This window comes from Mirounga leonina, unplaced genomic scaffold (assembly GCF_011800145.1).
Source record: "Mirounga leonina isolate KUSES-001 unplaced genomic scaffold, KU_Mleo_1.0 Mir_366, whole genome shotgun sequence".
NCBI classification, from domain to species: domain Eukaryota; kingdom Metazoa; phylum Chordata; class Mammalia; order Carnivora; family Phocidae; genus Mirounga; species Mirounga leonina.
This window is the reverse complement of record NW_023270709.1, coordinates 28966060-28981838: the sequence shown is the minus strand read 5'-3', so window position 1 is coordinate 28981838 and position 15779 is coordinate 28966060. Positions and strand designations below refer to the sequence as shown.

At 39.7% G+C, this 15779-nt stretch overlaps 1 protein-coding gene across 1 annotated transcript; it reads left to right on the top strand.

Moving 5' to 3' along the window:
- The first annotated feature begins 1976 nt into the window (after positions 1–1976).
- LOC118027297 (olfactory receptor 2W1) lies at positions 1977–3137 on the top strand. Its single transcript, XM_035030504.1, has one exon. The coding sequence runs from the start codon at positions 1984–1986 to the stop codon at positions 2944–2946; it is 963 nt and encodes a 320-aa protein (XP_034886395.1). The 5' UTR covers positions 1977–1983; the 3' UTR covers positions 2947–3137.
- The last annotated feature ends 12642 nt before the right edge of the window (positions 3138–15779 follow it).

The following is a 15779-nucleotide window of genomic DNA, read 5'->3' as shown; positions in this document are numbered from 1 at the left end:
TTTCCCTTTCTCCCAATCCTCCCCAACACCTGTTGTTTCCTGTGTGTTAATTTTACACATTCTGACCGATGTGAGGTGGTATCTCATTGTACTTTTGATTTGTATTTCCCTCATGATAAGTGATGATGAGCATCTTTTCATGTGTTAGTTAGCCATCTGGATGTCTTCTTTGGAGAAATGTCTATACGTGTTTTCCATGTATTTTTTCCTTAATTATTTGTGTTTTGGGTGTTGAGTTTTAGAAGTTCTTTATATATTTTGGATACTAACCCTTATCAGATATGTCATTTGCAAATATCTTCTCTCATGTCATAGGTTGCTTTTTAATTTTCTTCATTGTGTCCTTCACCATGCAGAAACCTTTCATCTTGATGGCGTCTCAATAGTTTATTTTTGCTCTTGTTTCCCTCGCCATGGGAGACGCATCTAGTAAGAAGATGCTATGGCCGATGTCAAAGAGGTTACTGCCTGTGTTCTCCTCCAGGATTTTAATGGTTTCCTGACTCATAGTTAGGTCTTTGATCCGTATTGAATTTATTTTTGTGTCTGATGTAAGAAACGGGTCCAGTTTCATTCTTTTGCATGTTGCTGTCCAGTTCTCCCAACACCAGTTGTTGAAGACACTCTCTTGTTTCCATTGGATATTCTTTCCTGTTTTGTTGGAGGTTAATTGACACTGTAGTTGTGGGTTATCTCTGGGTTTTCTATTTTGCACTACTAGGCGTTTACCAGAGAGATACAAAAACACTAATATGAAGGAATACATGCACCCTGGTGTTGATAGCAGCATTATCAATGATAGCCAAATTTTGGAAACAAACGAAATGCCCATCGATTAGTGAAAGGATAAAGAAGATGTGGTATATATATTTGCAATGACATGGATGGAGCTAGAGAGTATTATCCTAAGCAAAATAAGTCAGTCAGAGAAAGACAAATACCATATCATTTTATTCATATGTGGAATTTAAGAAACAAAAAACAAATGAACATGATAAACAAAAAAACAGAGAGGGAAATCAAGAGAACAGACTGATGGTTACCAGCAGGGAGGTGGGTAGGGGGATAGGTTGAATAGGTGATGGGGATTAAGGAAGGCATTTCTGATGAGCACTGGGTGTTTTATGGAAGATTGAATCACTAAATTCTACACCCGAAATGAATATTACACTGTATTTTCACTAATATTTTTTAAACTATGAAAATTTTTTTTAAAAGAATTTAAAAAGTCAGGATAAGGAATGAAGATAGTTGCCAGAATCTAGAGAAGAGACGATAGTGGTTTGGATTAGGGTAGAGATTGTGGAAGCTTTTTAAAAGTGCGAGGACAGTTAACATGTAATTTGCTTTCAAACTTACCAGTTTGGGTGATAAGTTAGGTACCAGGATGAGAGAGATAACGGTGCCAAAGATAAATGCCATATCTCCTACATAAGAAACTGGGATATCAACAGTGCTACTCACTAAGATATGAAAAAGGAGGAACATTCTTTTCCTCGTTCTGACATCCACAAAATAATTACATTTCATAGGTGAATTTGCTGACCAAGTAAAAGAGTGTGTTCACTATATCAAGCCAAAAGATTTGTACAGAATCGGAGGGTCACATCACTTTAGAACCAGATCTATTCCAAACTTCCAAACTTAAATGTGAGAAATTTCAGAACTTGACTTTAAGAGTAACCTTGCCAAGCTCACCTAGATAAAAATATAATATTAAACATAAATTTAGATCCATAAAAGGATCTAAAACAAAGACCAGATTACTTGGCTCTAATATTTACTTTTACCCATTATTTTTAAGTATTAACATAAAATATTTCCCTTTTTAAATTCCGCATTTAATTATATAGATTGTATTGACAGATTTCTTCTCCTCCTCCTTCTCTTCTTCTTATTCCTCCTGCTCCTCTTCCTCTTCATCTCCATCCTCCTTCACCTCCTTCTATTCTTCTCATTCTAGGACTTGGTCACTAAAGGACTATGGACAAAAGCAATTACACTTCTCTACACGGTTTTGTTCTGCTTGGTTTCTCTGGCCATCCCAAACTGGAGATGGTCCTATCAGGAGTTGTCACTATCTTCTACTTCATTACATGGGTGGGTAATACAGCCATCATCCTTGCATCTCTCCTGGATCCCCATCTGCACACGCCAATGTATTTTTTCCTCAGGAATTTATCTTTCCTGGACCTATGCTTCACGACTAGCATCATCCCTCAAATGCTGGTTAACTTGTGGGGACCTGACAAGACCATCAGCTATGTGGGCTGTGTCACTCAACTCTACGTTTATATGTGGTTGGGGTCCACTGAGTGCCTCCTCCTTGCTGTTATGTCCTATGATCGTTTCATAGCTATCTGTAAGCCCTTGCATTATTTGGTAATCATGAACCCACATCTCTGTCTCAAGATGGCAATCACAGTCTGGAGCATTAGTTTGGCCAATTCTGTAGTACTATGTACACTCACCCTGAATTTGCCTCGATGTGGAAACAACCTTCTGGACCATTTCTTGTGTGAGTTGCCAGCTATGGTCAAAATAGCTTGTATAGACACCACAACAGTTGAAATGTCTGTTTTTGCTTTAGGCATTGTCATTGTCCTTACACCCCTCAGCCTTATTCTTATATCCTATGGCTACATCGCCAAAGCTGTGCTGAGAATAAAGTCAAAAGCAGGCCAGCACAAAGCAATTAATACCTGTGGATCTCATCTCACTGTTGTGTCCATCTTCTATGGAACTATTATCTACATGTACCTACAACCAGGCAACAGTGCCTCCCAAGACCAGGGCAAGTTCCTCACCCTCTTTTACACAATCATCACTCCAAGTCTCAACCCTCTCATTTATACCCTACGGAATAAGGACATGAAGAATTCACTGAGGAAGCTGGTGAGAGTTGACCATGAATCTACAAAATTGAAGAGGAACCAGGTGTCATAGCAAAATATTAGCCTGGATAAGGCAACGAAATATGTTTTCTAATTGTCTTTATTTTTTTCATTCAGATGTAATTGACACAGTGTTATATTAGTTTCAGGTGTACAATATAATGATCCAATGTTCAACCTGATAAGGGTACTCTATATCCCCTTTATCTATATCACCCATCAATGTCCCTCCTCCCCACTGGCAACCACTTGTTTGTTCTCTATGTTTAAGTGTCTGTTTTTTTGTTTGTCTCTTTTTTGTTGTTCATTTGTTTTGTTTCTTCAATTTCACATATGAGTGAACTTATATGGTATTTGTCTTTCCTGCCTGACTTAGTTCACTTAGCATTACTCCCTCTAGATCTATCCACGTTTTCACCAATGACAAGGTTCTGTTCTTTTTATGGCTGAGTAATATTCCATTGTGTGTATACATACACCATATTTTCTTTATCTATTCATCTATAAATGGTCACTCATGTTGCTTCTATATTTTGGCTATTATAAGTAAGGCTGCAATAATTGTAAGGGTGCATATATCTTTTCAAGTTAGTTTTTATGCCTGTTTGCTTTCTTTGGGTAACCCAGCAGTGGAATTACTGGATCATATGGCAATTCTGTTTTTAACCTTTCAAGGAAACTCCATACTCTTTTCCACAATAATGCACCAATTTGTATCTCAACCACTGGTGCAAGAAAATAGTAATTTTTTTTATATCAGCCATAGATACATTTCTCTAAATATATCTCCTCGGACAAGGGAAACAAAGGAAAAATTGAACTATTAGGACTACACCAAAATAAAAAGGTTTTGCACAGGAAGGAAAACACCCACAAACAAAAACTCAGCCTACTGAATGGGAGAAGATGTTTGCAAATGACATACCCAAAAAGGGGCTCATATCCAAAATATATAAAGAACTTATACAACTCAACACCAAAAAAACCAAAAAATCCAATTTCAAAAATGGGTGAAGGATCTGAATATTTTTCCAAAGAAGATACAGATGGTCAATGAGTACAAGAAAGGATGCTAAAGATTACTAATCATCAGGGAAATGCAAATTAAAATACCCATAAGATATCACTTTTCATCTGTCAGAATGGCTAAAATCAAAAACAGAAGAAATAACAAGTGTTGGCAAGGATGTGGAGGAAAAGAAACCTTCGTGCACTATTGGTGTGAATCTGTCTTTAATTTCTAGTGAAGTAACCAATCCCTAGACCATAGACATAATTAATAGAATCGTTGCTGTATATGAACATTCTGTGAATGCAATACTTAGCTCTATTATGACTCTAAACATTGGCATAAATTCAGAGAAAATAGTCAATAGGAATTTGTAATTTTGTTTGTAATATAAAAAACACAAAGGGGATGTAAACATAAACCTGAATGCATTTAATTCATTCTAAAATCCCACAGAAACTGTTTTGATATCTAGTTTTGTATTTTCTATGCTAATGCTTGGATCTTCAGAAATATAGACTTGAATGAATGGATACATATACAATATGGTTTGTATATTAAATAATAACAAATATTGATCTTGTACATTAAATCTCTTGTGATGCCATACATTTATCAATATCATGAGTAAAGGATCTTTGTTATTTAAGTTATTTCTTCATTAATATTATACAAGGAAGTGAGAAGACATAAATTAGAGGGATTAAAAGGTGATAAAATAGTCTTATTCATTATGTATTCGTTCATGAAACATTTATTCCATGACTGTCTCAACCTCAATGGAAAAAATAATACAATTCCTTCGACATTAGTTAGGATTTGGCTTTGATCTTTCTATAGATCTTGGAATTTATGGAAATATTGAGAAATGTAGATTTGTATATTTTTATGTAGTGGAATTTCTTTTTGTTTCTTTTATTGTTGTTCTTTTTTTGTTTTTTGTTTTGTTTTGTTTTTATATTCCCAAAATGCCTTTATTTTTTTCCTAGGATACATAATTTTATCTATTACAAAGAATCTTTTTTTATTATGTTCAGTTACCCACTGTATAGTACATCATTAGTTTTTTATGTAGTGTTCAATGATTCATTAGTTACGTATAACACCCAGTGCTCATCACAGCACGTGCCTTCCTCAATACCCATCACCCTGTTACCCCATCCCCCTGCCCCCGCCCCTCTTGAACCCTCAGATTGTTTCCTGGGGTCCATAGTCTCTCATGGTTCATCTCCCTCTCTGATTTCTCCCTCTTTGGATTTCCCTCTCTTCCCCTACGGTCCTCTGAGCTATTGCTTATGTTCCACATATGAATGAAACCATATGATAATTGTCTTTCTCTGCGTGACTACTTCACTTAACATAATCCCCTCCAGTTCCATCTATGTTGATGCAAATAGTGGGTATTCATCCTTCCTGAGGGCTGAGTAATATTCCATTGTATATATGGACCACATCTTCTTTATCCATTCATCTGTTGAAGGGCATCTTGGCTCCTTCCATACTTTGGCTATTGTGGACATCACTGCTGTGAACCATTGGGGTGCATGTGCCCCTTCTTTTCACTACATGTGTATCTTTGGTGTAAATACCTAGTAGTGCAATTGCTGGGTCATAGGGTAGCTCTATTTTTAACTTTTTGAGGAACCTCCATAGTGTTTTCCAGAGTAGCTGTACCAGCTAGCATTCCCACCAACAGTGTAAGAGTGTTCCCCTTTCTCTACATCCTAGCCAATATTTGTTGTTCCTCTTTTGTTAATTTTTGCCATTCTAACTGGTGTGGGCTGGTATCTCATTGTGGTTTTGATTTGTATTTCCCTGATGGCTAGTGATATTGTACATATTTCATGTGTCTGTTAGGCATTTGTATGTCTTCTTTGTAGAAGTGTCTGTTCATGTCTTCTGCCCATTTATTGACTGGATTGTTTGCTTTTTGGAGTATTGAGTTTGAGAAGTTCTTTATAGATCTTGGATACCAGCCCTTTATCTGTAATGTATTTCCAAATATCTTCTCCAATTCCATGGGTTGCCTCTTGGTTAGTTAACTGTTTTCTTTGCTGTGCAAAAGTTTTTATATTGCTTTCTGGCTTGCCAGGTCTCTGTGGACAGGTCTGATGTTATTTTGATGTTCCTCTCTCCATACGTAAAAAATTTCTTCCTCCTAACTAATCTGATGATAGTTTCCTTGGCTGTAGGATTTGCAAGTTTCATTATTATAAGTCGGGGTGTTGGTCTATTGTTATTAATCTTGGGAGGGGTCCTCTCTGCCTCTTCCATATAAATACTTGTTTCCTTCCCCAGATTAGGGAAGTTCTCAGCTATGATTTGTTCAATTATACCTTCTAGTCCTCTCTAAAATACCATTGGCAGTTTTCAAAGAGCTGGAACAAATAATCCTAAAATTTGTGTGGAACCAGAAAACTACACAGATTGCCAAGGGAATGTTGAAAAAGATAAACAAAGCTGGGGGCATCACGTTGCCTGATTTCAAGCTATATTACAAAGGAGTGATCACCAAGACAGCATGGTACTGGAAGTAAAAAAGACACAAAGACCAATGGAAAAGAATAGAGAGCCCAGATATGGACCCTCAACTCTATGGTCAACCAATCTTTGAGAAATCAGAAAAAATAATCCAGTACTGGGAAAATTGGACGGCCATATACAGAAGAATGAAACCCGACCATTCTCTTACACCATACACAAAGATAAACTCACAATGGATGAAAGACCTCAATGTGAGAGAGGAATCAATAAAATCCTAGATGAGAACATAGGCAGTAACCTCTTCGACATAGGCCACAGCAACTTCTTTCAAGACACGTCTCCAAAGGCAAGGAAAACAAAAGTGAAAGTGAACTTTTGGGACTTCATCAAGATAAAAAGCTTCTGCAGAGCAAAGGAAACAGTCAACAAAACAAAGAGGCAACCCACAGAATGGGAGAAGATATTTGCAAATGACACTTACAGACAAAGGGCTGATATCCAAGATCTATAAAGAACTTCTCAAACTTAACACCCAAAAAACAAATAATCAAGTCAAAAAATGGGCAGAAGGATGTGAGGAGAAACGATGGCACAGGAGTAGGGGACCCTATTTGAACTGGTCCCCGGAATTGACCTGGATATCTACCAGACCATTCTGAGCACCCATGAAATCAGCCTGAGATGTAGAAAGATAGATCTGGATCTCTGCAAACAGAATATCACAGATGGTTGGTTTCAAGGAACCGGAGCAGAAGGAAACCTGGCTGTGGGGATCCTACACCACTGGTGAGCAATAGCTTCCCGCGCTTGAGACGGGACATAGGCTTGCAGACCGGTAGCGGGGGGGAAAGGACTTTACGGCACCACCCGGGACAGAAACCCAGAGCGGCAGGGTCCCACATGTGAACTGGGTGTGGCTGGCAGTTTTAGAAGCACAAAGGGCAGAGACGTGCCCCATCCTGGGGGCAGGACTAGGGGCGCTGCGGAGGGGCACACAACCCAGGATGCTGCACTTTATAACAGCACCTACAGAAACGGGGATAGTGTGGCCTGGAGAGCTCACTGAAGAACAGACTGTGATCTCTCTGCTCTGAGGCAGAGGGTTGGAAATGGTCTCTTCTGCTCAGACTCTCGGAAGAGACATGGAAAGCCACTAGAGAACAAATGCCCCAAACACTGGTTCCCACTGAGCTCATCCCCCACCACAGAGGGGCAGGGCAACTCTGCCCAAACAGGATTGCCTGAGTTACACTGAGGCAGGTCCTTCCCCCAGAGGACAGGCTGGGAGAACAAAAGGCCAGCAACCCTAAAGTACCTAGAAAACAGCTGCATCTTGCTTGCCTTCTGTCAATAATTTGGACTCTATACATTCCCTCATCCACCCATCAACAGAATGACTAGGAGGAGGAACATCCAAAATAGAAAAACTCAGAGATTATGACTTACACTGCAGATTTACAAATGGATGCAGATAAAACCAAGATGTCGGAGATGGAATTCAGGCTAGCAATTGTGAAGACAATGGCTAGAATGGAGAAATCAATTAATGGCAACATAGGGTCTCTAACAGCAGAAATGAAAGGTGAATTGGCAGAACTTAAAAATGCTATCAATGAGATCCAATCTAATCTGGATAATCTAACACATAGGGTAAGTGAGGCAGAAGAATGAATCAGTGACCTGGAAGACAAATTAATAGATAAAAAGGGAAAAGAGGAGGCCACGAAAAAACAACTCAGAATCCATGAAAATAGAATCAGAGAAATAAGTGACACCATGAAGCATTCCAATGTCAGAATTATTGGAATCCCAGAGGGAGTGGAGAGAGAGAGAGGACTAGAAGATATATTTGAGCAAATCGTAGCTGAGAACTTCCTTAATCTGGGGAATGAAACAAACATTCATGTCCTAGAGGCAGAGAGGACTGCTCCCAGATCAAGGAAAACACGCCAACACCCCGGCATGTAATAGTAAAACTCGCAAATATTAGAACAAAGGAAATCATCTTAAGGGCAGTTAGGGGGAAGAGATCCCTTACATACAGAGGGAGGAACATCAGAATAACGTCAGACCTATCCACAGACCTAGCAAGCCAGAAAGGCCTGGCAAGACATATTCAGGGTACTAAACAAGAATAACATGCAGCCAAGAGTTCTTTAGCCGGCGAGGCTGTCATTTAGAATGGATGGAGAGATGCAGAGCGTCCAAGACTGGCAGAAATTGAAAGAATATGTGACCACTAAGCCGGCCCTGCAAGAAATATTAAGGGGGGTTCTAAAAAAGAGAAAGATACCAAGACTGAACTACAACAGAAATTTACAGGGACAATCTATAAAAACAACACCTTCACAGGCAACATGATGACAATTAATTCATATCTTTCAATAATCACTCTCAACGTGAATGGCCTAAACTCTCCCATAAAACGGCACAGGGTTGCAGATTGGATAAAAAGACAGGACCCATCCATATGCTGTCTACAAGAGACTCATTTTGAACCTAAAGATACATCCAGACTGAAAGTGACGGGATGGAGATCCATCTTCCATGCCAGCGGACCTCAAAAGAAAGCTGGGGTAGTAATTCCTATATCTGACAAATTAGATTTTAAACTAAAGTCTGTAGTTAGAGACACAGAAGGACACTATATCATCCCTAAAGAGTCTATCCAACAAAAAGATCTAACAATTGTAAATATCTATGCCCCTAACATGGGCAGCCCCCAACACGGGCAGCCATTTAACCCACTGTAAAACCAAAATAAAGAGTCATATTGATAACAATACATTAATTGTAGGAGACCTCAATACTCCACTCTCAGCAATGGACAGATCATCTAAGCAGAAAATCAACAAGGAAACAAGAGCTTTGAATCATACACTGGACCAGATGGACCTCATAGATATTTACAGAAAATTCCACCCTAAAACAACAGAATACTCATTCTTCTCTAACGCACATGGAAATTTCTCCAGAATAGACCACATACTGGGTCACAAATCAGGTCTCAACCGATACCAAAAGATTGAGATTATTCCCTGCTTATTCTCAGACCACAATGCTCTAAAACTGGAACTCAATCACAAGAAAAAAATTGGCAGAAATTCAAACACTTGGAAGCTAAAGACCACTCTGCTCAAGAATGTTTGGGTCAACCAAGAAATCAAAGAACTTAAACAATTCATGGAAATCAATGAGAACGAAAACACATCGGTCCAAAACCTATGGGATACTGCAAAGGCGCTCCTAAGGGGGAAATACATAGCCATCCAAGCCTCACTCAAAAAAATAGAAAAACCCTGAATTCACCAACTAACTTTACACCTTAAAGAACTAGAGAAAAAGCAACAAGTCATGCCTAAGCCACGCATTAGAAGAGAAATAATTAAAATTAGAGCAGAAATCAATGAATTAGAAACCAGAAACACAGTAGACCAGATCAACGAAACTAGAAGTTGGTTCTTTGAAAGACTTAATAAGATTGATAAACCACTGGCCAGACTTATCCAAAAGAAAAGAGAAAGGACCCCGAATTAATAAAATTATGAATGAAAGGGGAGAGATCACGACTAATACCAAGGAAATAGAAACAATTATTAGAAATTATTATCAACAACTCTATGCCAATAAACAGAGCAATCTGGATGAAATGGAGGCCTTCCTGGAAATCTATAAGCTGCCAAGACTGAAACAGGAAGAAATTGACAACCTGAATAGGCCAATAACCAGTAACGAGATTGAAGCAGTGAGCAAAAACCTCCCAAAAAACAAGAGTCCAGGGCCTGATGGATTCCCTGGGGAATTCTACCAAACATTCAAAGAAGAAATAATACCTATTCTACTGAAGCTGTTTCAAAAAATAGAAACAGAAGGAAAACTTCCAAACTCATTATGAGGCCAGCATTACCTTAATCCCCAAACCAGGCAAAGACCCCATCAAAAAGGAGAATTTCAGACTGATATCCCTGATGAATATGGATTCCAAAATCCTCAAAAAAATCCTAGCTAATAGGATCCAACAATACATTAAAAGGATCATCCACCACGACCAAGTGGGATTTATCCTCGGGATGCAAGGGTGGTTCAACATTCGCAAAACACTCATGTGATAGAACACATTAATAAGAGGAGGGAGAAGAACCATATTGTCCTCTCAATTGATGCAGAGAAAGCATTTGACAAAATACAGCATCCTTTCCTGATTAAATCTCTTCACAGTATAGGGATAGGGATAGAGGGAACATTCCTCAAGTTCATAAAATCCATCTTTGAAAAACCCACAGCAAATATCATCCTAAATGGGGAAAAGCTGAGAGCCTTTCCCTTAAGATCAGAAACACGTCAAGGATGCCCACTCTCATCACTGTTGTTCAACATAGTACCAGAAGTCCTAGCAACAGCAATCACACAACAAAAAGAAATAAAATGTATTCAAATTGGCAAAGAAGAAGTCAAACTCTCTCTTTTCGCAGACGACATGATACTTTATGTGGAAAACCCAAAAGACTCCACCCCCCCAAATTACGAGAACTCATCCAGCAATTCAGTAATGTGGCAGGATACAAAATCAATGCACAGAAATCAGTTGCTCTCTTATACCCTAACAACACAACTGTAGAAAGAGAAATTAGAGAAATGATTCCATTTACAATAGCACCAAAAACCATTAGATACCTCGGAATAAACCTAACCAAAGAGGTAAAGGATCTATACTCTAGGAACTACAGAACACTCATGAAAGAAATTGAAGAAGACACAAAAAGATGGGAAAATATTCCATGCTCATGGATTGGAAGAATAAACATTGTTAAAACGTCTATGCTACCCAGAGCAATCTATACCTTCAATGCCATCCCGATCAAAACTCCAATGACATTTTTCAAAGTGCTGGAACAAACAATCCTAAAGTTTGTATGGAATCAGAAAAGACCCCGAATCACCAAGGAAATGTTGAAAAAGAAAAACAAAGTTGGAGGCATCACGTTGCCCAATTTCAAGCTATAGTACAAAGCAGTGATTACCAAGACAGCATGGTACTGGCACAAAAACACACATATAGACCAATGGAACAGAATAGAGAACTCAGATATGGACCCTCAACTCTATGGTCAAATAGTCTTTGACAAAGCAGGAAAAAACATGCAATGGAAAAAAGACACTCTCTTCAATAAATCATGCTGGGAAAATTGGACAGCCACATGCAGTAGAATGAAAATCGACCATTCTCTAACACCCTACACAAAGATAAACTCAAAGTGCATAAAAGACCTCAATGTGACACAGGAATCCATCAAAATCCAAGACGAGAACATAGGCAGTAACCTCTTTGATATCGCCCACAGCAACTTCTTTCAAGATACATCTCCAAAAGCTAGTGAAAGAAAAGCAAAAATGAACTTTTGGGACTTCATCAAGATAAAAAGTTTCTGCACAGCAAAGGAAACAGTCAACAAAACAAAGAGGCAACCCACAGAATGGGACAAGATATTTGCAAATGACACTACAGATAAAGGGCTGGTATTCAAGATCTATAAAGAACTTCTCAAGCTCAACGCCCAAAAAACAAATAATCAAGTCAAAAAGTGGGCAGAAGGCATGAAAAGACACTTCTCTGAAGAAAACATACAAATGGCTAACAGACACATGAAAAAATGTTCGTCATCATTAGTCATCAGGGAAATTCAAATCAAAACCACATTGAGATACCATCTTACACCAGTTAGAATGGCAAAAATGGACAGGGAAAGAAACAACAAATGTTGGAGAGGTTGTGGAGAAAGGGGAACCCTCTTACACTGCTAGTGGGAATGCAAGTTGGTGCAGCCACTTTAGAAAATAGTGTGGAGGTTCCTCAAGAAGTTAAAAATAGAGCTACCCTAGTGAGAGTAGGGAAAGATGGCGGAGGAGTAGGGGACCCTATTTCAACTGGTCCCCGGAATTGAGCTGGATATCTACCAGACCACTCTGAGCACCCACGAAACCAGCCTGAGATGTAAGAAGATCTGGATCTCTACAAACAGAATATCACAGGCAGTTGGTTTTGAGGTATGAAGCGGGAGCCGTGATTCTGCGGGCAGATATCGGAGGATAAGCGGTGGCGGGAGGGTGCCTGGACGTGGGGATCCTACACCGCTGGTGAGTGACATCCTCGCACGCTGCGGACGGGGCACAGACTCGCAGACCGGTAGCAATCGGAAAGGACTTTAAGGCAGCCCCCGGGGTGGAAACCCCAAGCGGCAGAGTCGCGCGTGCGAACTGGGAGCGGCTGGCATTTTTAGAAGCACAAAGGGCAGAGAAGTGCCCCAACCTGGAGGCAGGACTGGGAGCACTGCGGAGGGGCACACAACCCAGGACGCTGAAGTTTATAGCAGCACAGACAGAAATGGAGACAGTGTGGCCTGGAGAGCTCACTGAAGAACAGACTGCAATCTCTCTGCTCTGAGGCAGAGGGTTGGAAATGGTCTCTTCTGCTCTGACTCGCAGAAGAGACGCGGAAAGCCACCAGAGAAAGGCGCCAGAGAACAAAAGCGCCAAAGACTGATTCCCACTGGGCCCATCCCCCACCACAGGGGCGCAAGGCAACTCCGCCCAAACAGGGTTGCCTGAGTAACAGCTTGGCAGGCCCCTCCCCCAGAAGACAGCCTGGGAAAACAAGAGGCCAGCAACCCTAAGGTCCCAAGAAAACAGGTGCATCTTGCTTGGATTCTGGTCAATAATTTGGACTCTATACATTCCCTCAAACACCCATCAACAGAATGACTAGGAGGAGGAGCCCCCAAAACAGAAAAGACTCAGAGATTATGACTTATGCTGCAGATTTACAAATGGAGGCAGATATAACCAAGATGTCGGAGATGGAATTCAGGCTAGCAATTGTGAAGACAATGGCTAGAATGGAGAAATCAATTAATGGCAACATAGAGTCTCTAAGGGCAGAAATGAAAGGTGAATTGGCAGAACTTAAAAATGCTATCAATGAGATCCAATCCAATCTAGATAATCTAACAGCTAGGGTAACTGAGACAGAAGAGAGAATAAGCGATCTGGAAGACACTATAATAGATAAAAAGGGAAAAGAGGAGGCCAGGGAAAAACAACTCAGAATCCATGAAAATAGAGTCAGAGAAATGAGTGACACCATGAGGCGTTCCAATGTCAGAATAATTGAAATCCCAGAGGGAGTGGAGAGAAAGAGAGGACTAGATGTATTTGAGCAAATCATAGCTGAGAACTTCCCTAATCTGGGGAATGAAACAAATATTCAAGTCCTAGAAGCAGAGAGGACCCCTCCTAAGACCAAGGAAAACAGGCCAACACCCCGGCATGTAAGAGTAAAACTTTCAAATCTTAGAACCAAGGAAACCATCTTAAGGGGAGTTAGGGGGAAGAGATTCCTTATGTACAGAGGGAGGAACATCAGAATAACGTCAGACCTATCCACAGAGACCTGGCAAGCCAGAAAGGCCTGGCAAAACATATTCAGGGTACTAAATGAGAAGAACACGCAGCCAAGAATACTTTATCCGGCAAGGCTTAAATTTAGAATGGACGGAGAGATGCAGAGCTTCCAGGACTGGCAGAAGTTGAAAGAATATGTAACCACTAAGCCGGCCCTGCAAGAAATATTAAGGGGGGTTCTATAAAAGGAGGAAGACCCCAAGAGTGAACTACAACAGAAACTTACAGGGACAATCTATAAAAACAACATCTTCACAGGCAACATGATGACAATTAATTCATATCTTTCAATAATCACTCTCAACGTGAATGGCCTAAACTCTCCCATAAAACGGCACAGGGTTGCAGATTGGATAAAAAGACAGGACCCATCCATATGCTGTCTACAAGAGACTCATTTTGAACCTAAAGATACATCCAGACTGAAAGGGAAGGGATGGAGATCCATCTTCCATGCCAGCGGACCTCAAAAGAAAGCTGGGGTAGCAATTCTTATATCAGACAAATTAGATTTTAAACTAAAGTCTGTAGTCAGAGACACAGAAGGACACTATATCATTCCTAAAGGGTCTATCCAACAAGAAGATCTAACAATTATAAATATCTATGCCCCCAACATGGGAGCCGCCATCTACATAAGCCAACTGTTAACCAAAATAAAGAGTCATATTGATAACAATACATTAATTGTAGGAGACCTCAATACTCCACTCTCAGCAATGGACAGATCATCTAAGCAGAAAATCAACAAGGAAACAAGAGCTTTGAATGATACATTGGACCAGATGGACCTCATAGATATTTACAGAACATTCCACCCTAAAACAACAGAATACTCATTCTTCTCGAGCACACATGGGACATTCTCCAGAATAAACCATATACTGGGTCACAAATCAGGTCTCAACCGATACCAAAAGATTGAGATTATTCCCTGCATATTCTCAGACCACAATGCTCTAAAACTGGAACTCAATCACAAGAAAAAAATTGGCAGAAATCCAAACACTTGGAAGCTAAAGACCACTCTGCTCAAGAATGTTTGGGTCAACCAAGAAATCAAAGAAGAACTTAAACAATTCATGGAAATCAATGAGAACGAAAACACGTCGGTCCAAAACCTATGGGATACTGCAAAGGCGGTCCTAAGGGGGAAATACATAGCCATCCAAGCCTCACTCAAAAAAAATAGAAAAATCCCAAATTCACCAACTAACTTTACAACTTAAAGAACTAGAGAAAAAGCAACAAACGATGCCTAAGCCACGCATTAGAAGAGAAATAATTAAAATTAGAGCAGAAATCAATGAATTAGAAACCAGAAACACAGTAGATCAGATCAATGAAACTAGGGTTCTTTGAAAGACTTAATAAGATTGATAAACCACTGGCCAGACTTATCCAAAAGAAGAGAGAAAGGACCCGAATTAATAAAATTATGAATGAAAGGGGAGAGATCACGACTAACACCAAGGAAATAGAAACAATTATTAGAAATTATTATCAACAACTCTCTGCCAATAAACATGGCAATCTGGATGAAATGGAGGCCTTCCTGGAAATCTATAAGCTGCCAAGACTGAAACAGGAAGAAATTGACAACCTGAATAGGCCAATAACCAGTAACGAGATTGAAGCAGTGAGCAAAAACCTCCCAAAAAACAAGAGTCCAGGGCCTGATGGATTCCCTGGGGAATTCTACCAAACATTCAAAGAAGAAATAATACCTATTCTACTGAAGCTGTTTCAAAAAATAGAAACAGAAGGAAAACTTCCAAACTCATTCTATGAGGCCAGCATTACCTTAATCCCAAAACCAGGCAAAGACACCATCAAAAAGGAGAATTTCAGACCGATATCCCTGATGAATATGGATTCCAAAATCCTCAACAAAATCCTAGCTAATAGGATCCAACAATACATTAAAAGGATCA

Excerpts from the sequence above, each read along its gene's own strand:
- LOC118027297 (XM_035030504.1), top strand. The coding sequence starts at position 1,984 with ATGGACAAAAGCAATTACACTTCTCTACACGGTTTTGTTCTGCTTGGT.